The following is a 22,633-nucleotide window of genomic DNA, read 5'->3' on the forward strand; positions in this document are numbered from 1 at the left end:
CATGTACATGGGTCTTGAGCAGCTTGTACAAAGTTTGTATAAAAGTTGTAATAAATTTTAGTTTGGACTTCCTGAATGTAAATTTTAGTATGATGAATATATAAATTGTTTATCTTGAATGGAATATGAATAAATGATATTGATGGACAGTATTTTGAAGAAATTATTGAACTTGTGAATTTGAGAAATTGTTTGAGATTGAGTTTGAAATTGAAGTAGTGGTTGAGAAAAACTTTTAGAAGTGCTTTTTACAGGTATTCGAAGAACGGTTTTCTCAAAATACAGAGGAAACTCTGTCAAAATTTTTATAAAATTTGCGGAAAACTAAAATGGCCAAAAATATTAATTAGTTTTAATTTCAACTAAATGTTTTAAATACTTATTTGAAATGCTCACCACTTGTCAAAGATAAGAAAATTGTTTTAAAATCCCTTGTAGGATACTTAATGAGTTATCGGTAGGTGAAGTTCGGTAGTTCATTAGGTATTCTACGGGATCATGTTATGCCTTACAGAGGGGTAAGGTGTGACATGTTTTAGTGGTATCAGAGCAAGTTTTTGAATTATGTTTTCAATTGTGAATTTGTGTCTTTTCTTTGTTAAGTACAACTGCTCAATGTCCATATTTGTTACATACAGTGCATTACATCATGAATATGAACTAACGGAGGGAAATCTCCTTGTGTTACTTGTTCAGGAGATACCCTACTTCAGACTGAGATGGAAGAAGGGGATCGCCCAGTTGAGCAGTCTGTTGAAGCTGAGGCACAAGGGGAAGCCCCAGCTTTACCGAATGTCAGTGGGTCAAGAAGACCACCCACAAATGCCGCAAATTCTGCCACATTCGCCTGGCCAGAGATAGCGGCAATGTTTCAACAAATGGTCGGGGTATGCCCGCCAAGCTCCACCCCAACCACATTGGCACAACCATCGCTCCACGGACAATATGATAAATTATTGAAGTATAGGGCTGCAGAATTTAAGTACAGAGACCCACTTGAGGCAGAGCAATGGCTTGAAAGAATGGACAGAGTATTTAAGAAGTCGACCGCCAAGATGAATTAAAGTTTGAGTATTCGTGTCTCTACCGCAAGGGGATGCGTATGGATCGGTGGAAGACCATCCCCACACCAAGGCGTAACCACCAAGGTCTTGACTGGGATGACTTCATCGAGAGTTTAGATGTAAATACATCCCGGATGCATATGTTGATCGAAATTGCAAGAATTTTTGAGCTTAAAACAAGGAAATCGATCACTGGCAGAGTATGAGAGGGAGTTCTCCGCACCGAGTCACTATGCGAGAGTCTCCTTACTACCGAAGGCAAGGTGCAAGAGATTTGAAACGGGTTTGAAGCCCAGCATACGGATGCAAGTTGTAGGATTTCGACACAGCAACTTCTCAGAGCTTATGTCTCAAGCACTTGAATTGGAGAGAGTTGAAGCAGAAGCAAACCCAGTGAAGGAAAAAGTCGAGAAATTAGAAAAAGACAAGGGGGAAAAATCAGTTGAGCAGAGTTCTGGTGCTACCTCCGGAAAGAAAAAGAAGTTTAGTGGACCCAGCAGGGGTCGAGGTGGCAGATTTGGCAGAGGCAGATTTTTCCGGTCGAGACCCCTAGGTCCTGGTCGCAGCCTGCGGGTTCACATTCTGCCCGCCCCTGTGAGACTTGTGGCAAGATTCATGGGGGGGAATGCTATTGGGCCACTGGAGCCTGTTTTAACTGTGGAGGCAAGGGCCATATAGCTAAAGACTGTACTAGTGCTCCGAGATATGGTCCAGCTCCTACTACTGCTGAAGGATCTATTCAGAGTCCTGCTCCTAGAGGTTCACAGTCATTTGGCAGAGGAAGAGGCAGAGGTAGAGGCACTACTTGTGCAGTCGGCACGATTGGTCAATCAAGGCAAGGAAGTGCTTCAACCAGAATCTACGCAATGAAACAGCGAGAAGAGGCTGAGACTTCTGATGTGGTAGCTGGTACATTCTCTATCTCTGGTCAAGATGTATTTGTATTGTTTGATCCGGGTTCAACCCATTCATATGTTAGTGCTAGCATAGTCAGTTCACTTGCTGTTCCATGTGTGCAAATGGATTTTGAAGTGCTAGTAACTAGTCCGTTAGGACAAGAAGTCCGTGTAAACTGAATCTATAGAGAATTTCCTTTGGTGATCCAAGGACATGTTTTGCGGTCAGACTTGATTGAAATGCCCTTTAGAGAGTATGATATCATCTTGGGCATGGATTGGTTAGCCAGGCATCATGCTATGATTGACTGTAGACTGAAGACAGTCACTTTTGGTCTCCCTTTGTACGGTGATGTGGTAATACACGGGGAGAGGCATTTACTGCCATCAAACATCATTTCGGCTGCACTAGCCAGAAGGATGATTAAAAAGGGGTGTGAAGCATACTTGGCACACGTGATAGACACCCAGGTGGGGAGTCCAGCACTAAGGGACATCCCTACGGTATGTGACTTTCCGGATGTATTTCCTGATGAATTGCCAGGATTACCTCCAGAAAGAGAGGTGCAGTTTGAAATTGATGTTATGCACCCAATCTCCATAATGCCATATAGAATGGCACCTGCAGAATTGAAAGAGTTGAAAGTGCAGTTGCAAGAGTTGCTTGACAAGGGCTTTATCCGCCCTAGTGTGTCACCTTGGGGAGCGCCAGTATTGTTTGTAAAGAAGAAGGATGGCACTCTCCGGTTATGCATTGATTATCGGCAGTTGAATAAGGTGACAATAAAGAATAGATATCCATTACCCCGCATTGATGACTTGTTTGATCAGTTGAGGGGTGCAGCTGTGTTCTCCAAAATTGACCTGAGATCAGGTTATTATCAGCTGAAAGTACAAGAGCAAAGTATTTCTAAAACTGCCTTCAGAACCCGCTATGGCCATTATGAGTTCTTGGTCATGCCATTCGGGTTAACTAATGCTCCGGCTGCTTTTATGGATCTGATGAATACTATTTTCAGACCATATCTCGACCAGTTTGTTGTGGTATTCATAGATGATATATTGGTCTATTCGAGGAATGCAAAAAGAGCATGATAGACATCTGCGGATTGTACTGCAAACTTTGAGAGAGAAACAACTATATGCCAAATTGTCGAAGTGTGAATTTTGGCTGAAAGAAATATCTTTTTGGGGCATGTAGTATCAGAAGAGGGCATTAAGGTAGATCCAAGTAAGATTGAAGCTGTCCTTAATTGGAGGCCACCCAGAAATGTCACAGAAATTCGTAGTTTTCTGGGTTTAGCTGGATACTACCGTAGATTTGTGAAGGGATTTTCCATGTTGGCATCTCCATTGACCAAGCTGCTTAGAAAAGATGTAAAATTTCAGTGGACGGATAAATGCCAGCAGAGTTTTGATGAATTGAAGAGATGTTTGACTGAAGCTCCAGTCCTAACTTTACCTACCCCGGGTAAAGAATATACAGTTTATAGTGATGCTTCTCACAATGGGTTAGGTTGTGTGTTGATGCAAGATCGAAATGTCATTGCCTATGCATCACGCCAGCTAAAACCGCATGAGAGGAATTATCCAACACATGATTTGGAGCTTGCAGCCATTGTGTTTGCTCTTAAGATCTGGAGACATTATTTGTATGGGGAGAAGTGCTACATCTACACAGATCATAAGAGTTTAAAGTATTTGGGCACCCAGAAAGAGCTGAATTTGAGACAGAGGAGATGGTTAGAGTTGATAAAAGACTATGATTGTCTGATAGACTATCAGCCAGGGAAAGCTAATGTTGTGGCTGATGCCTTAAGTCGCAAGACTATGGCAAGTCTACGGGTTACTCCTTTGTCTTTGGTACATGAGTTAAGATCATTGCATGCTAGTTTAGAGATTAGTGATGATGGGCAGACAGCAGTTGCATGGCATGTACAGCCAGTGTTGATTGATCAGATTAGAATGGCTACTCAGAATGATCAGAAGTATCAGAAGTTGATGGAAGAAGTCCGACAGGGCAAGAAACCAGAATTCTCAATCGTAGATGATGGTCTCATCGCTACACCAGGCGTAATGTGTGTTCCTAATGATGTTGATTTGAGGCAGATCATTTTGAAGGAAGCACATGAGTCTCCTTTTGCCATGCACCCTGGTGGAACAAAAATGTATAGAGGGCTAAAGGAGCATTACTGGTGGATGGGTATGAAGAGAGATGTGGCAGAGTTTGTGTCCAAATGCCTAACTTGTCAGCAAGTAAAGGCAGAGCATCAAGTACCCGCTGGGTTGTTACATCCACTACCGCACTGCAGTGGAAATGGGAGAGAATAACGATGGATTTTGTGATGGGACTTCCGAGGACACAGAAGAGTCATGATGCAGTATGGGTCATTGTTTAAAGATTGACTAAATCTGCTCATTTTCCGCCATCGGATGGACTACGATTTAGAAAGATTGGCCAAGTTATACATCGATGAGATTGTGAGATTGCATGGAGTGCCGGTATCTATCGTATCGACGCAGATCCTAGGTTCACTTCTAGATTCTGGGGTAGTCTTCAGAGAGCCCTAGGAACTAGATTGAACTTCAGTACGGCATTCCACCCACAGACAGATGGCCAATCTGAGAGGGTAATTCAGATCTTGGAGGATATGCTACGGGCTTGTGTGATTGAGTTTGAGGGCAGTTGGGATACATACTTGCCTTTGATTGAGTTTGCTTACAACAACAAACTACCAATCAAGCATTGGGATGCCTCCATATGAAGCTTTGTATGGCAGAAAATGTAGAACCCGTTGTGTTGGGATGACGTGGGTGAAAGAAAGATGATTGGACCCAAATTGTTCAACAGATCAAGAGAAAATCCGGTGATCAGAGATCGACTTAGAAATGCATCGGATCGTCGAAGTCCTACATTGATTTGAAGAGAAGGGATATTGAGTATGCATGGGTGAGAAAGTTTTCCTCAAAGTTTCTCCTTGGAAGAGAATTATGAGATTCGCAAAGGGGAAACTAAGTCCTCGTTTCATTGGGCCATATGAGGTTACGGAGAGAGTGGGTCCTTTGGCATATTGGTTGGCACTACCTCGAGTTGGAGAAGATACATAATGTCTTCCATGTGTCTATGTTGAGGAGGTATCGATCGACCCATCTCATGTACTACCAAAGAGAAGAAATAGAAGTGAATCCGGACCTCACATATGAAGAAGAACCCATAAAGATTCCGGCTTATGAGGTGAAGCGACTACGGAATAAGCGAATACCGCTGGTAAAAGTCTTTGTGGAACCATCATTCGTGCCAAGAAGCTACTTGGGAACGAGAGGAGGACATGAGGAGACAACATCCACAAATCGTTGAGATTGATACTGGTAAAAATTTGAGACGAAATTTATTTAAGGGGGAGAATTGTAACACCCCGTTGTATAGCCTGGTATATTTCATCGTCCTGGACCGTGTCGGTCCGAAAATTAATGGGATTAGGGTCACACTTAAGACAATTTGAGAAGCCATAAACACAAATAATTAGTAATGTTTAATTAGTTAACTATAAATAAGAAAAACAGAACATAAGAGGTTAAACGAGCCGAGAGTCACAAATGATGAGTGACCTCTTCGAACGATCACAAGTCGTTTTAAACTCAAATTTCAACCGTAAAGTGACGCTGCGGTCCTTAGGACCCTTATGAACACAAAGTGGAAAAGAGGAAATCACGAAAAGAATCGTTAAGTCACCAAATAATTAGGTCGTGAGCCAAGAAATATTGGATTATTTGCAAACCGGATGAACTGGCGAGGGGCAATTTGGTCAATTGACCGAGAGTGACTCTGACCTAATCACAAATAAAATCGGAGAAAAGAAAATTTTGGAATCGAGAATTAAATTAAAGAACTAATAGAAAAAAAAATAAATAGAAAAAAAAATAGATGAAAAAGTGAAAGTGATGACATCATGAATGATGTCATCAATGCTTAATTAATTAATTAAATAATTTTGTATTTTTTTGGTCTTGTGTAAGGCAAAATTAGACAAAAAAAAAGAAAAGACTTCATCAAAAACGTGAACCATTCTCTCTTCCTCTCCCTCACCAAAAAACTCCCATGAAAGCTTGATACAAGCTTGATTCCACCCACTTAACCTTATTTTGTCACTAAATTAATTCATAAAAACTTGTAAACTTCACTTGGGGAAGCAATTGAAGAACAAAAGAAAAGCAAAAAGGTAGAGAAATATAAGAATTAGAGCTAAAAATTCTGCTCACTTAAGGTTGGTACTCTTCCTTCATTCTCTCTTTGAATTTATATTTAAGTAGCTAAGTTACATTTGTAAGCAACAAATAAGTGAATAAAATCAAGCATGGTGGACCAAATAGAAGTGTGGGCAGCTAGGGTTTAGGTTTGAGGATGGATTATTTTGATACAAATTATGAATTTGTTTAGTGTGAATGAGTGTATAACTTCTAAGTATGCAATTAGAATTCAACAAGTGAGTTAAATGCATGAGATGAAGTAGTTAGGGTTTGAATGTTAGGTTAGTGAACCAAAATTTGGAGAAATGCATAAATGGCATGTTTGACCTATTATGAAGTGAAATAATGGTCAATTATGATCAAATGGATTGTGTGGGAATGGTAGGAAATTAAACCAAATTCGTAGGTTAATGGTCATGCTGCTGGCAGCATGACCAAACCTACTTTGAAGGACCAAAACTCAAATTTTACAAGCCTAATGGATATGCCACCAATTGGAGATGAAAATAGACATAAAAGAGCACAATTTTCATTAAGGAACCATTGCCAAACCTGACTAAAACTTGGTGAAACAATTGACCAAAGTGAGTTGATAGCAGGCTGCCACTGCACTAAACTGACCAAATGAACAGTAACTGTTCATTTGGTCATAACTCGAGCTAGGTAGGTCAAATTGACCTGAAATTTTACCAGCAATTAGATATGATATAGACCTAAAACTTTCATGAAGAACACCAACCCAAATTAGGCCATTAACTCATTCAAATCATTGAGCAAAGTTAAAATTTCTGTACTGAAATTCTGCAGATTTTTAGTTGAGCAGCAAAGTTTGGATAGCTATAACTCTCTCTAGAAAACTCGGATTTAGGCGATTCTTGAACCGATGGAAACCTAAGACATAGTACAACATTTCATATGAACAAAGTGAGACCAAATTTTGAACTTAACTTGATCAAACAATTGACCAAAGTTGAACAAAAAATCTGACAGCACCTAAATTGCAGTATGAACAGTGCACGTGAACAGTAAACTTATTTTGGCCATAACTTGAGCTACAAAACTCCGATTGAGGTGATCCAAAAATGAGAATACACTTAAGACAATAAGGAACATTTTCTATGAAGGAATTTTTGTCAAATTCCAACAGTAGATCGACCAATGGAATAGTGCAACTTCGGAAAACCAAAACCGAAAATTGGCAATTTTGCCAAAATGACCTAAGCTTTAAACAAATGACCAAAACCAACAAGTTTGGTGACCAAAATGTGGTATGTGGGTGAAGTTGGAGTTCCCATACCTATTAAGCCTTAGAAAGTCAATAATTTGACTTGAATAGTGCAGTGAATAGTAACCCGAAACACAAAATTTCGAGAACGTCGAATTTAACACGTTAGAGTTAGGTAAATGTGAAGCTAAGTTTATTTTGAATTTATTTTAAGTTCTAGTACTGAAACATTGTAAAATTGTATGTTTCAGTTGAAAAGAATATCGGGAAGGAACCCGAGGAACCGAGTCGAGGCTAAAGGACGACTCGTTTGAGGTTTGTGCACAATATTACTATGCTTTAAAAAAAAATTCATTGATTAAATGAATGAAATATGCATTTTATTGTTGCTTTGAATTGTTGAAAGTATTGTGACCTTACTTATGATGTTTTGATTCAAATTGTGAAATTTATTGTGTATATTTGAAATGACAATATTTAGCAAATTGTTAAGATAAGTTTTAAAACCACAGTATCATGACCATATATTTGAACACCTCACTAGGACTACTAGTGGGGGTTATTATTTTCGAATTTTGATTCCTTCTCTGGAGAAGTGTTGAGGTGTGCCAAGAGAAGAGGATGTGAATGGATATCCATATATTTGAGCTAGCTAGCCTTGTGACATGATTTCTCTTTAGCCTCTGCTATCGAGATTCATGTGATTTCTCTTAGCCTCTGGCCTATTGAGATTCTATTTGTTTCGAATGGCATGATTTAACTGTGGGTTTTATGAAATGTGTTTTGATACTTTGAAATAAACTTGGTTTACATGTAAAATCTTACAATGCATGATTGTATTTAATTTTCATGTTTAGTCAAATTTTTGAATGAATGTGCTTTAAGTTTTGCATAATGATTATTTTAGTATATTGTGCACCATCGAGTCTTAGTACTCGTGATAGCTTTATTCTTTGTCGCAGATACAGAATTAGAGGAGCAGATCGAGTCACGAGGTGTGTGAAGTCATCACTTGAAGTCTTCGTATAATTTATACCCTAATCAGTAAATATTTCTTTTGATGTATATATTGCACATAAATGTATGGACATGTACATGGGTCTTGAGCACTTGTACAAAGTTTGTATAAAAGTTGTAATAAATTTTAGTTTGGACTTCACAATGTAAATTTTAGTATGATGAATATATAAATTGTTTATCTTGAATGGAATATGAATAAATGATATTGATGGACAGTATTTTGAAGAAATTATTGAACTTGTGAATTTGAGAAATTGTTTGAGATTGAGTTTGAAATTGAAGTAGTGGTTGAGAAAAACTTTCAGAAGTGCTTTTTACAGTATTCAAGAACGGTTTCTCAAAATACAGAGGAAACTCACAAAATTTTTATAAAATTTGCGGAAAACTAAAATGGCCAAAAATATTAATTAGTTTTAATTTCAACTAAATGTTTTAAATACTTATTTGAAATGCTCACCACTTGTCAAAGATAAGAAAATTGTTTTAAAATCCCTTGTAGGATACTTAATGAGTTATCGGTAGGTGAAGTTCGGTAGTTCATTAGGTATTCTACGGGATCATGTTATGCCTTACAGAGGGATAAGGTGTGACAATGCTCCTCTGGTAATTGGTAAGCCAAAAGAAACATCAAAGAAAAGAACCAGTGAGCCAGTCCCAGAAAAAGGATCTAAAAAGAAGAAGACTTCAAAAGCTCCAGTTGTACATATGGAGAGGGCTATTCATGAGCCAAGGTATATTCACGGCGCTTTTGTTGAAATTTCCGTTCCTTTACAATCATTGTTTGAGTATCAAAATGGGATAAAGCGTGTTACGATCATCAAGGAGTGTATGTGGACTTAGTGCAAGAATTCTATAAAAATTTGAGGGTTGATGATTCTGAAAAAGATGAGTCCTTTAAGGTGAAAATGAAAGGGACAATTTATGAAGTGACAGTAGCTAGATTAGCTAAAGCCCTAGGAATTCCAAATAGTGGAAACAAAATCTGCTCCCACAAAGATGTTTTTCTTTGTTGGTGGGTTCAACAAAAGGGATTTTGAGGGTGAAGTGTTTAAAGGAGAAGTGAAGGATAAGACAAGCATTACTCATGCTCATCAACACATTAAAATTCTGCATAGTTTTATTATTTATGTGTTGAATCCCAGAACCGGCAGTCCCAATTATTTGAGTACCCTTGACCTCTGCATAATTTGGCATATAGTGAACCAAATTGAGTTTAATCTTGCCTATTTTATGCTGAAACAAATCATGAAATGGAAGCCACCCTATAAGCTACCCTATGCTCATCTTCTAAATGGTCTATTTAAAGACTTTGGGATACCTTTGGAATCTGAGAAACTTAGAACCAATATGATTCCAATCACTAGCTTGCAAAAAGATGATGATGGTAGAAAGCTTAGATTTGAGCAAGGTGCTAGCTCCAAAGATAGTGCAAGTGGCACTTTAAATGTTGAAGGTATTTTGGAGGAAGTAAACAATTTGAGAGAATTTGTTGAGATGGAACTTGGAGAGCTACAAAAATTTAGAAGTTTTCAAACTATTCTTATGAATGCTCTTGACTCCAAGGTTGATGGATCTTTGATGCTAATGTACAAGATTGTTGAAGAGTTGTTTAAAATCAAAGTCCATTTGGGTATTTCAACCACTGAGGCTGGAGAAACCAGTAAGGTTGCTACTGGTTCTGTTCCTCTAGCCGAGAAAGTGAAAGAAAAGGAGAAAGAGAAAGAAACAGAAGAAGTAGAAGAAACAGAAGAGGAAGAGGAAGAAGAAACAGAAGAAGAGGAAGAGAAAGAAACTGAAGAAGAAGAAGAGAAAGAGGAAGAAAAGGAAGAAGAGGAAGAAGCTGAAGCAGAAAAGGATGAAGATGAATCTGATGATAAGAATGGTAATGGAGGAAGCAAAGAGGGTAGTGGGAAAGACATGAGTGACTCAGAGTCTGAAGCAGAACCTGAGACACCTGCTCCTGCTGCTCCTGCAAAAGGAAAGGGCAAAACAGCTCAACAGGAACAGAAAAGCAAACAAAAAGAGGAAACTGGTAAACCCTCTGGCAAAAAGACTAAAACTGGCAAAAAGTCTGCAGCTGAGTCTGGTACTACTGAGTTAGCAGCTGGGCCTATTGTTCCTTTGACACCCGGGACTGAATTGGCTGCTGCAATTCTTCAAACTTTGAGTGACAAACCTGTCAAGCCCAAAAAGCTGAAAATGGGTGCTCCAAAACCAATCAGGAGAAGTTCCAGGCTGAAAGGATAAACTGAACTTTGATTACATTTTATCTAACAGTCTGTCTGTTAGTTTACTACTTAGTTTGCTACTTTTAGTTTCTCTGAACTTTAAACTAGTATGCTATATCAGTTACTGTTTTAACTGTTTATTCACTGCACCTAAACTGAATTTTGACTTATTCACACATGCATGATTTCTCCCATATTCTTTTGATGCTGACAAAAAGGGGGAGAAAAGTAATGAATGGTAATCTTGATACTTGATATAGTTTGTGATTAATGGTGCATGATATAGTTTGTGAATAGTATATTGTTGATATAATTTTATGGTGTGCATATTGTTGATATCACTTGTGAATGATATATACAATTTGTGATTAGGGTGTATATTGTGCATATTTAGTTAGTATCTTTAGTCACACTTGACTCCTTAAGAAAATGCTTATGGATGTTTTATTGAAATTATTAAGGGGGAGTTATTTGTGATTAATTATTGATATAAGCACATACATAGGGGGAGTTATTCTCACATACACATTCATACACATACTCACACTTATTGACATTTACTTGGTGATTCAATTGAGTTTTGTCATCATCAAAGGGGAGATTGTTGACCCCACAAGCTCAAAGGAGCATAGATTTTGATGATACCAAAACTCAACTAGAATCAAACTAACATTGTTTTAAGTGTTGTGTATTTCAAAGAAAAAGGACAAAAGGATTTTATGATGGATTGGTCCTTATGAAGAAAAGATGACATTCTAAGGATAACACAAGACGAAGCAAAAGAGATAAAAGAAGAAAAGGTTACCTTCCAAGGCTGCATTGAAAATCAGATTTGAAGGTACATCTAGTATAGAAGTTAGTTTTATTTCTTAGGATTTCTTGTGAAAAGAATTGAGGAGTAAAAGTCAATGATGCTTATCTTTAATCCCTCAAAAGAATTCCTTTTAAATATCATTTCTGGCCTAAAAAGTGTTTGACTATGATTTGGTGTAAAGTTTTATAGTTTTGAAAGTTATGCAGAAAAGTTTTCCTGGTATGCTAACTGGTTTGCTACGATTTTAGTATGCTAACTGGTTTGCTATTTTCTCAAGTACGCTAATCGTTTCAACTCGCACAACATCGCAGAAACGACAAAATAACGGCTATTTTCTTGAAATTCGTATCTGTAACGTTCAAATGGGTTCTGCAACGGTAAAAAACGTTCTAAAGCTATAAATACACCTTCCTTTGGCCATTTTGCACTTAATGAAAGTCCCTCTACTGTTCAAAATCTTTAAAGCTTTCATTCAAAGTGCTCAAAGTGATTTATTGCTGATGTTTGGCTTTTTTACTCAACTCTTCTTTATAGTTCTTTGTTGTAATTGAGTGAGAGTGAGTTTTTCAACACATTATTATCATTTGTGAGAGGTCATTCAAGCACCTATTGAAGCTTGGTTGTGATAAGTGTTTGGGATAACACTTTGTAGAAGTGTAAAGCTACTTGTAAAAGCTTTGTTGAGAAGAATTGTAAAGGGCTTTGTCTCTTGCCTTGAAAAGAGAAGAATAGTGGAGTGAAGACTCAAAGTGTGATCTTTGAGAGAGTGGATGTAGGCTAGTTAAAGCCGAACCACTATAAAAATTCCAGTGTTCATTTTCTCAACCCTTGCTCTTTACATTTTTGCAATTTAGCTTTATGAATGATATGCTTTTGCTGATATGAAAATTGATATCATATCTTTGTTGATCTTGCCGCTATCCGAGAAAAATAGTTTCGCAAAATCACGATATCCGATATATTCGCTGGTTATCCTGTTGTCACAAATAGGATATCCGTATAACGCTCTAGTTCTTTGTGATAAAACGTATTCGGTTCTTGATATATTTACTGAATGCTTATATAGTCTGCTATATCAGTATACTGATTGCATATAGCTTAACCTTGAGTCAACTTGTCAATAGAGCTATATTGTTCATTTCTCACATTAGTTAATTTAGTTGAACCTAGCTGCAATTTTCAAAGGTTTTGAGCAAGAACCGAAAATTGTTTTTAAAGTCCAATTCACCCCCCTCTTGGACATAATTTGGGACATCAAATGGTCTTCTTGTGCTAGCATATATGGACCAGAGTAGCAGCAGCAGCCTATGTAAGCTTAATGGAGCATTTTAACAAGTCTCTGTTATTTGTAAATTAATTCCTTTTGACGGGATGTTAAAGTTTCATTGTGGTAAGGAAAATATTTAGCACCTAAGTTTGTGCTTTAGTTCTAGCATTTTGAAGCATAGCTCTGTGTCTTGAGTCTTGATCAACTAGGCCCTAATACAGCATTTCATGTGCATATCTTCATATGATTAGGTCTTTCCATTGGACTTTTGAATGTTATGTAACATACGTGTTGCATCTGCATAGTGTTCTAGACTAAATACCGAGTTTCAGAATACTCATAGCCTGTTTTAGTATAAAGTTAATGCACACACTTATTTAGTTCATATATTTTACTTTTTTTTGTTAAATTATTTAGTCATTTTGTTAAATTTTTTAATATTTATGCTATTTAAATTATTATTTAGTCTTTTTATTTTAAGAAAATCAATTAGTTGATCTTGTATTTTAAAAAATTGCTATTTAGTTTCTTTATTTTAGTGAAATTAATTAATTTATCTATATATTTTGAAAAATACAGTATTTTAAAAAGTATACTCCTCAATAAAAATTGAAATTTTGTTACGTGAAAATTAAATTTTTAATTTTTTGGACATCTTTTTTGTGTGCTTCTCTAATGGGAAATAATTTTCCTTAATTATTTAAAAATTTAAGAAAATTGATTTTTTTTTTTTTTTTATGTAGGTTGCTCATACTATTTTTTATGAAGAGAGAATAAGAAGGAAAATGATTAGGGTAATTTAGAAATAAAAAATAATTATAAGAGTAAATAATTAATAGAGTCAAATTATAGAGATCAACTAATATGTTTTTCTAAGATATAAGGACTAATTAATTAATTTTACTAAAATAAAGAGACTAAATAGTAACTTAATCAGTATTAACTAATAAAAAAATTAATGGAGAAACTAAATAGTTTAACGGAAGTAAAATATAAAAACTAAATAATATATTTTTTAAAATATAAAAACTAAATAATTAGTTTTATTAAAATACAAAACTAAATACTAATTTATTCTACCTTAAAAAAACCTCATTTTATTTAAAATTTTCTTAAATATTAAATTAACAAAAACAAATATATAAAATAATAAAATGAGGGTTTTATTTGTTTAATTATTTAATCGTAAGCCTTTAAAATTTATTTAATAATTAAGAATATGTGCAGTAACATACTACAATTCTAGAATTTCTCTCAGTTTTATTTGAATTTCTACTTCTTCAATTCCTTAAAAGAAAATCTTTATATTTTAATAATAATATTAAATAATATTTTTATTTTGGAATTAATATTCAATTTAATATTTTGTGTAGAAAAATTATGAAAGAATATTTTGAAATTACTAGAAGAAAAAAAATTATGTGTATAAAGAAAGAGTAACTGTTCCAGAATCTTCTATTGTTTATATACAAAGAAACATATAACTGCTGCCTAACTATACATTGCCAGCTCAACACTCTAGCTCGATAACTGTTCCCGCCAATTCCATAAATTGAATGGGGCAAGCCACTTCTCAGCAGGCCTAGTATTTTTTCAGAGCCAGTAGATCCATAGCTCAATAAAACGGAGCAGACGCAGCAAGAAGAACAAAAAGAAAAATGTCTGATCATCTGACTCGAGAATTGCTGGAAGAAATTTTGTCAAGATTGCCAGTGAAGTCAATCCTCATATGCAGGTGCGTTTCCAAGACTTGGTACTCTTTAATCACCAACCCTTCTTTCATAGCCCACCATCTCAAGAAAACCGCTGCAAGAAACAGTGGAATACTTATCTTTAGTTACAGCACCAGAGCACTTGTTTGGCCATTTAAAGAAAATGTGCGTTATTTGCTCTACCCAGATGAGTCTTTCCCTGCAAACCCTATTGAAGAACTTGATTGCCCATTTAAAGACATAAAGCGTTTTGTTGATATAGTGGGTTCTTTTGTCTATCTTATGGTGTTTATGGCAGACACACTGATGGAGCTGCTTTATGGAACCCTAGCGTTAGAAAGATTGTTAACATTCCTTGTCCTAATGTTACGTTTACCTCACATGGATTCTATAAACACTTACTTGGGTTTGGCTTTGATTCCGCTACTGATGATTATACGCTTGTGAGAATAGTGTATTTGCCAGATAGTAATTTTAACTTTGATAAGATTCCGCCTTTGGTTGAGATTTACAGTTTGAGAAGTAGGGTTTGGAGAAAGGTTGATAATAATGATCTGAAATATGTCATCGCTGATTTCTCAAAGTCTGCTTTTCTGAATGGAACTTGTCATTGGGTTGCCACTAAGCCACTTAATGGGCCTGGTGTATGCGATGCGATTGTGTCGTTTTCCTTGGGAGAAGAGGTGTTTGGAGAAATGGAGGTACCGGATTGTTTGGTTAAGAAATACCAGTTTGTGGATGTTGCAGTTTTTGATGGATCACTTCTGCTGGTTGCATCTTTTAAACTGACTGGGGAAGGCTGTTTTACAGTTTGGATGATGAAAGAATATGGTGTTCCAGGATCTTGGACCAGACTTTTCCATATTCCTGATTTTAAATCACATTTGAAATGGATAAGAAAGTTAGTTGCATTTAGGCAAAGTGGTAAGGTTCTATTGGCAAAATTATTTGGACAGCTAGTTTGCTATGATCCAAAGACAGAAGAAATCTTTGATACAAAAATTTGGGGCAATGCACACTCTTTTTATTTGGATACTTTTGTGGAGAGTCTTCTGATGATAATGGCACAAGTGAAATCTTGGAGGAGGTTGCTTCTAGTTCTAATTCATAGATTGTAATTGATGAAGCAAATGGAGAATCAAAGGAAGAAGCACAGGGAGAGTCCATTTCTACACAATGAAGCAAATGGTCTTCTTGTGCTAGTTTCGACCAGAAGTAGCCGTATCGTACATATTTAGTTCCTAATAATTGCATGCATAGATACTTGCATATATGAATAAATGCGTCTCTCTGGAAAATTTTTGTTAAAGTTTCTACAAGTTAATAAATTTTAATACCAATCAAATTACTGTAAAATCTTTTAATTTTAGTAAAACTAATTAATTAGCCTATGTCTTTTGAAAAGCATGATATTATGAAAAATATATTTATAAATGAAAATGAAAAGCTGTGGGAAGACTAAATTTACATGTGTGTTTTTTTTTTAATTATTTAAGTATTTTCATTTAATTAATTAGCCTATACCTCAAAAGGACCCTTTGTTCACTCACTTGGGTTTGGTTTTGATTCCACTACTGATGACTATAAGTTGGTGAGAGTAGTGTATTTGAAAGATAGTACTCTTAACTATAATGAGTTTCCGCCTTTGGTTGAGATTTACAGTTTGAGAAGTAGGGGTTGGAGAAAGGTTGATAATAATCTGAAATATGTCATGCGCGAGGGCTCAACGTCTGCTTTTCTGAATGGAGCTTGTCATTGGGTTGCCACTAAGGAGGATGGTATAAGCGAAGTGATTGTGTCCTTTGCTTTGGGAGAAGAGGTGTTTGGAGAAATGGAGGTACCAGATTGTCTGGTTAAGAAATATATCTTTATGGATATTGCTGCGTTTGATAGATCACTTTTGCTGGTTCCTTTTATGAAATTTACTACGGAAAGGTGTTTTTCAGTTTGGATGATGAAAAAATATGGTGTTCCAGGATCTTGGACCAAACTTTTCAATATTTCACATTTGGAATGGATACGAAGGTTAGTTGCATTTAGGCAAATGGTAAGGTTCTACTGGCAAAAGTGGATGGAGAGCTAGTTTTCTATGATCCAAAGACAGAAGAAATCTCGGCTACAGAAATTTTAGGCAATACACGCTCCTTTTATTTGGACACTTTAGTGGAGAGTCTTGTTTTACTCGATGAAGCAAATGAATTTGCAGAGGAGGAAGCTTCTGAGGATGATGGCACAAATGGAGTTTCAAAGGAGCCTTCTTCTTCTCCTGATGGCGTAGACAAGGACTTGCAGAAGATTAGTGAAGGAAAGAAGAATGCCAACAGTCCTATGATACTGAACGAAGCAAATGAAATCTTAGAGGAGGTTGCACCTAGTTCTAATTCACGGATAGTAATTGATAAAGCAAATGAAGAATCAAAGGAAGAAGCACAGGGAGAGTCAATTTCTACAGAATGAAGCAAATGGTGTCTTGGGGAGCATGATTCTCCTGCACACATTTTATCAAATTCCAGCAACTGGATGTTCAAATCAATGGTCTTCATGTGCTAGTGTGGACCAGAACTAGTAGTGGTTGTAGCTCTATCGTACATAAGCTTAATGGAGCCTCTATCGAGTTTTTGTGATTGCAAATTTAGTTCTACCATTAGATTTTAATATCAACTTTAAAAAAAAAGCTCTGAGTCTTGAATCTTGATCAGCTAGACTCCATTACAATGCATATTTTCATATGATTAGGTCTGCCCATCTGATTTTTGAATGTTAGAATGTACATTTGCATGGTGTTTTGGACTAGATACTGAGATTTGAATCAATGAAATTAGATGTTTTATTATTTTTTTTTTCTATTTTATGCTTGTTTCTTAATATATGTAATTTGAACTCTAACCTTTGTTTGAATTGATGAATATGAATGGAAGGTAAAAGAAAAGAAATTTAATTCCTCCGATATTGATCTTTTATTTAGATATTAAAATAAAAATAGAAGAGGAAAGAGGAGAAATAAACAGAATAAAAGAAAATTTTCATTTCTCAAATCCTCTTAACTGACCTAAAGTATTTTCTTCTAAATAGAGTAAAAAAAAGAGAAATAGGAGAATAAATGTATTACTTATATTATATTTATTAAATATCTTTAAACATAAAAGAGAGTATAATTTTTTTTTTCAAAAAATTCTATCATATTTTAATAATTTATGGGAGAGATTAGATTTACTTTCATTTCTTTTCTATTTATTTTTCTTATTCAATTTCTTTTCGTAAGAGTAAAGAACTAAATTCCATTATATTTTTAAAAGGATAGAACGAAAAATGTCCATCGGATTAAAGCGTTTAAAGGCTTAAAGCGTTTTGCTAATATAGTGAGTACTTGTAATGGGGTCTTTTGTCTATCCGATGATGTTTATGGCAAATACACTGGTGGGGCTGCTTTATGGAACCCTAGTGTTAGAAAGGTTATTGCCATTCCTGGTCCTAATGTTACGTTTACCTCACATGGACCCTATATACACTCACTTGGGTTTGGTTTTGATTCCACTACTGATGATTTTAAGTTGGTGAGTGTAGTGTATTTGCAAGATAGTGATTTTAACTTTTATGAGATTCCGCCTTTGGTTGAGATTTACAGTTTGAGAAGTAGGTGTTGGAGAATGGTTCATAATGATCTGAGATATGCCATCCCCGAGTGCTCAACGTCTGCTTTTCTGAACGGAGCTTGTAATTGGGTTGCCCCTAAGCGACAAAAGGGGGCTGTTGCAGGCGATGTGATTGTGTCGTTTGCTTTGGGAGAAGAGGTGTTTGGGGAAATGGAGGTACCAGATTTGTTTGGTTAACAAATATCTCTTTATGGATGTTGCAGTGTTTGATGGATCACTTCTGCTGGTTCGTTTTATGAAATTGATTGGAGAAGAAGAGGATTTTTCAGTTTGGATGATGAAAGAATATAGTGTTGCAGGATCTTGGACCAAACTTTTCTATATTTCACATTTGTAAGGAATACGAAAGTTAGTAGCTTGTAGGCTAAATGGTAAGGTTCTATTGGCAAAAGGAGGTCGAAAGCTAGTTTTCTATGATCCAAAGACAGAAGAAATCTTTGATGCAGAAAATTTGGGCGATGTACGCTTTGATGCTTTTGTGGATAGTCTTGTTTTACTCAGTGAAGCAAATGAATTTACAGAAGAGGAAGCTTCTGAGGGTGATGACGCGAATGGAGTTTCAAAGGATCATTATTCTTTCTTCTGAGGGTGTAGACAAGTCGGACTTGAAGAAGAACAGTAAAGCAAATGAAATCTTGGAGGAGGATGCATCTATTTCTAGTTCACACATGTTAATTAATGAATCAAATGGGGAATCAAAGGAAGAAGCATAGAGAGAGTTCATTTCTGCAGAATGCATCTTTTTTGTGTGCTTCTCTGCTGGGAAATAATTTTCATTGATTATTTAAAAATTTAAGAAAATTAATTTTTTTATGTAGATTGCTTATACTATTTTTTTGAAGAGAGAATGAGAAAGAAAAGAATTAGGGTAATTTACGTATAAAAAATAATTATGAGAATAAATAATTTATAGAGTCAAATTATAGAGATCAATTAATATATTTTTCTAAGATATAAAGACTAATTAATTAATTTTACTAAAATAAAAAGATTAAATAATAGCTTAATCAGTATTAACTAACGAAAAAATTAATAGAGAAACTAAATAGTTTAATGGAAGTAAAATATAAAAGTTAAATAATATATTTTGAAAATATAAAAACTGAATAATTAGTTTTATTAAAATACAGAACTAAATAATAATTTATTCTATCTTAAAAAAAACCTTCATTTTATTTAAAAATTTCTTCAATATTAAATTAACAAAAACAAATATATAAAATAATAAAATGAGGATTTTATTTGTTTAATTATTTTATCGTAAGCCTTTAAAATTTGTTTAATAACTAAGAACATGTGCAGTAACTACAATTCTAGAACAAAATCAGATTAAAAATTACATGCTCGATCAGATTCTAGAATTCCTCTCAGTTTTATTTGAATTTCTACTTCTTCAATTCCTTAAAAGAAAATATTTATATTTTAATAATAATATTAAATAATATTTTTATTTTGGAATTAATATTCAATATAATAATTTGTGTAGAAAAATTATGAAAAAATATTTTGAAATTACTAGAAGAAACATATAACTGCTGCCTAACTATACATTGCCAGCTCAACACTCTAGCTCGATAACTGTTCCCGCCAATTCCATAAATTGAACGGGGCAAGCCACTTCTCAGCAGGCCTAGTATTTTTTCAGAGCCAGTAGATCCATAGCTCAATAAAACGGAGCAGACGCAGCAAGAAGAACAAAAAGAAAAATGTCTGATCATCTGACTCGAGAATTCCTGGAAGAAATTTTGTCAAGATTGCCAGTGAAATCAATCCTCATATGCAGGTGCGTTTCCAAGACTTGGTACTCTTTAATCACGAACCCTTCTTTCATAGCCCACCATCTCAAGAAAACCGCTGCAAGAAACAGTGGAATACTTTTCTTTAGTTACAGCACCAGAGAACTTGTTTGGCCATTTAAAGAAAATGTGCGTTATTTGCTATACCCAGATGAGTCTTTCCCTGCAAACCCTATTGAAGAACTTGATTACCCATTTAAAGACTTAAAGCGTTTTGTTGATATAGTGGGTTCTTGTAATGGGGTCTTTTGTCTATCTTATGGTGTTTATGGCAAATACACTGATGGAGCTGCTTTATGGAACCCTAGTGTTAGAAAGATTGTTAACATTCCTTGTCCTAATGTTACGTTTACCTCACATGGATTCTATAAACACTTACTTGGGTTTGGCTTTGATTCCGCTACTGATGATTATAAGCTTGTGAGAATAGTGTATTTGCCAGATAGTAATTTTAAATTTGATAAGATTCCGCCTTTGGTTGAGATTTACAGTTTGAGAAGTAGGGGTTGGAGAAAGGTTGATAATAATGATCTGAAATATGTTATCGCTGATTTCTCAACGTCTGCTTTTCTGAATGGAACTTGTCATTGGGTTGCCACTAAGCCACCTAATGGGCCTGGTGCATGCAATGCGATTGTGTCGTTTTCTTTGGGAGAAGAGGTGTTTGGGGAAATGGAGGTACCAGATTGTTTGGTTAAGAAATATCACTTTATTGATGTTGCAGTTTCTGATGGATCACTTTTGCTGGTTGCTATTACGAAATTGACTGAGGAAGGCTGCTTTTCAGTTTGGAAGATGAAAGAATATGGTGTTCCAGGATCTTGGACCAATCTTTTCAATATTTCACATTTGGCAGGGATACGAAGGTTAGTTGCATTTAGGCAAAGTGGTGAGGTTCTATTGGCAAACATAGCTGGAGGGCTAGTTTTCTATGATCCAAAGACAGAAGAAATCTCGGCCACTGAAATTTTGGGCAATGCACGCTCCTTTTATTTGGACACTTTAGTGGAGAGTCTTGTTTTACTCGATGAAGCAAATGGGGTTTCAAATGAGCATTCTGCTTCTCATGGTGGCATAGACAAGGACTTGCAGAAGAACAGTAAAGGGAACAAGATTGCGGACAGTCCTACTATACTGAACGAAGCAAATGAAATATTGGAGGAGGTTGCATCTAGTTCTAATTCACAGATAGTAATTGATGAAGCAAATGAAGAATCAAAGGAAGAAGCACAGGGAGAGTCCATTTCTACAGAATGAAGCAAATGATGTCTTGGGGAGCATGATTCTGCTGCGCACATTGTACAAAGTCCAGCAACTGAATGTTCTAATCAATGGTCTTCTTGTGCGGGTTTGGACCAGAAGTAGCAATATCGTACCTAAGCTTAGTGGAGCATTTATCGAGTCTTTGTTATTGCAAATTTAGTTCTAGCATTACATTTTAATATCAACTTTTAAACATAGCTGTGTGTATTGAATCTTGATCAGCTAGTCCCTAATACAACACATCATTTGCATATTTTCACATGATTAGATCTTCACATTTGACGATTTTTGAGTGTTATTTTCCTCTCAGGATGTACATCTGAGTTCTTAGAAAATTATATTATAGCTCTGTTATTCCATGTAGGATTAACACATGGAATGGCAAACTAATTAAAACATTACAACTAGATGAAAAAAAGTAGTTATAATTTTTTTTAAGAAAAAATTGTTTTTAATACACCAGAAAATACTTTTTTAATGGGACCTACGTGAAATTATTTATTATTATTGATTTACTTTTTTAGGTAGAATATCCTACGTGAAATTAGGATAATAGCATATAATTACTCCATGGAAAGGGGTCTCACTTAAAAAAAGTCATCACAAAATGAAATGCAGTTACGAAAGAATACTTAAAAGAGAAAACAATAATAATTTAACTCAACAGATTTTATGTTTTTCTCTCAAAAACAATATAAAAAACCATAAACAACAACGTTTCTGAAGGCAACCGTACTAAATAATAATATTTTTTTGACAAACTAATTTTCAATTCAATATTTTATTTTAAAAAATAAATGTGTGATATTTTCTGATAAATACATAATCATTATCTTATGACAAAATTTACTATTTAGTTTTTTATTTTAATAAAATTAATTATTTAATCTTTCTATTTTAAAAATATACTATTCAGATTTTATATTTTGATTTCACCAAACTATTTAGCTTTTTCATCAAATTTTTAGTCAATATATTTTAATACCAATCAAACTACTGTTTAGTTGGTCTCCATCTTTTGAAAAACATAATATTATGAAAAATATATTCCAGTATGAAAATAAAAATTTTACTGTATAAAGACTAAATTTAAATACACTTTTCTTTTTTCAATTGTTCAAGTATTTTCATTCAATTTTCTAACTTTTTAGAAATAATTTTCCTACATTGTAGTCTTTATTCCTTGGACCAAACTTTTCAACATTTCACATTTGGAATGGATACGAAGGTTAGTTGCATTTAGGTAAAATGGTAAGGTTCTACAAAAGAAATCTCGGCTACGGAAATTTTGGGCAATGCACGCTCCTTTTATTTGGACGCTTTAGTGGTGAGTCTTGTTTTACTTGATGAAGCAAATGCATTTGCAGAGGAAGAACCTTCTGAGGATGATGGCACAAATGGAGTTTCAAAGGAGGATTCTTCTTCTCCTAATGGTGTGGACAAGGAC

At 35.2% G+C, this 22,633-nt stretch overlaps 2 protein-coding genes across 2 annotated transcripts; both read left to right on the forward strand.

Moving 5' to 3' along the window:
- Positions 1-14,420: 14,420 nt before the first annotated feature.
- LOC131182401 (F-box protein CPR1-like) lies at positions 14,421-15,592 on the forward strand. Its single transcript, XM_058151948.1, has 2 exons — positions 14,421-14,497; positions 14,773-15,592. Exons 1-2 carry the CDS (start codon positions 14,421-14,423, stop codon positions 15,590-15,592), a joined length of 897 nt encoding a protein of 298 aa, XP_058007931.1.
- A 4,241-nt stretch (positions 15,593-19,833) lies between these two features.
- Positions 19,834-21,180, forward strand: LOC110654983 (F-box protein CPR1-like). The gene has a single exon (XM_021811135.2). The coding sequence runs from the start codon at positions 19,834-19,836 to the stop codon at positions 21,178-21,180; it is 1,347 nt and encodes a 448-aa protein (XP_021666827.2).
- The last annotated feature ends 1,453 nt before the right edge of the window (positions 21,181-22,633 follow it).

This window comes from Hevea brasiliensis, chromosome 8 (assembly GCF_030052815.1).
Source record: "Hevea brasiliensis isolate MT/VB/25A 57/8 chromosome 8, ASM3005281v1, whole genome shotgun sequence".
Lineage (NCBI taxonomy): Eukaryota > Viridiplantae > Streptophyta > Magnoliopsida > Malpighiales > Euphorbiaceae > Hevea > Hevea brasiliensis.

Excerpts from the sequence above, each read along its gene's own strand:
- LOC131182401 (XM_058151948.1), top strand. The coding sequence starts at position 14,421 with ATGTCTGATCATCTGACTCGAGAATTGCTGGAAGAAATTTTGTCAAGA. Across the intron at positions 14,498-14,772 it reads AAGTCAATCCTCATATGCAG|ACACACTGATGGAGCTGCTT; the intron begins GTGCGTTTCCAA and ends TGTTTATGGCAG.
- LOC110654983 (XM_021811135.2), top strand. The coding sequence starts at position 19,834 with ATGTCTGATCATCTGACTCGAGAATTCCTGGAAGAAATTTTGTCAAGA.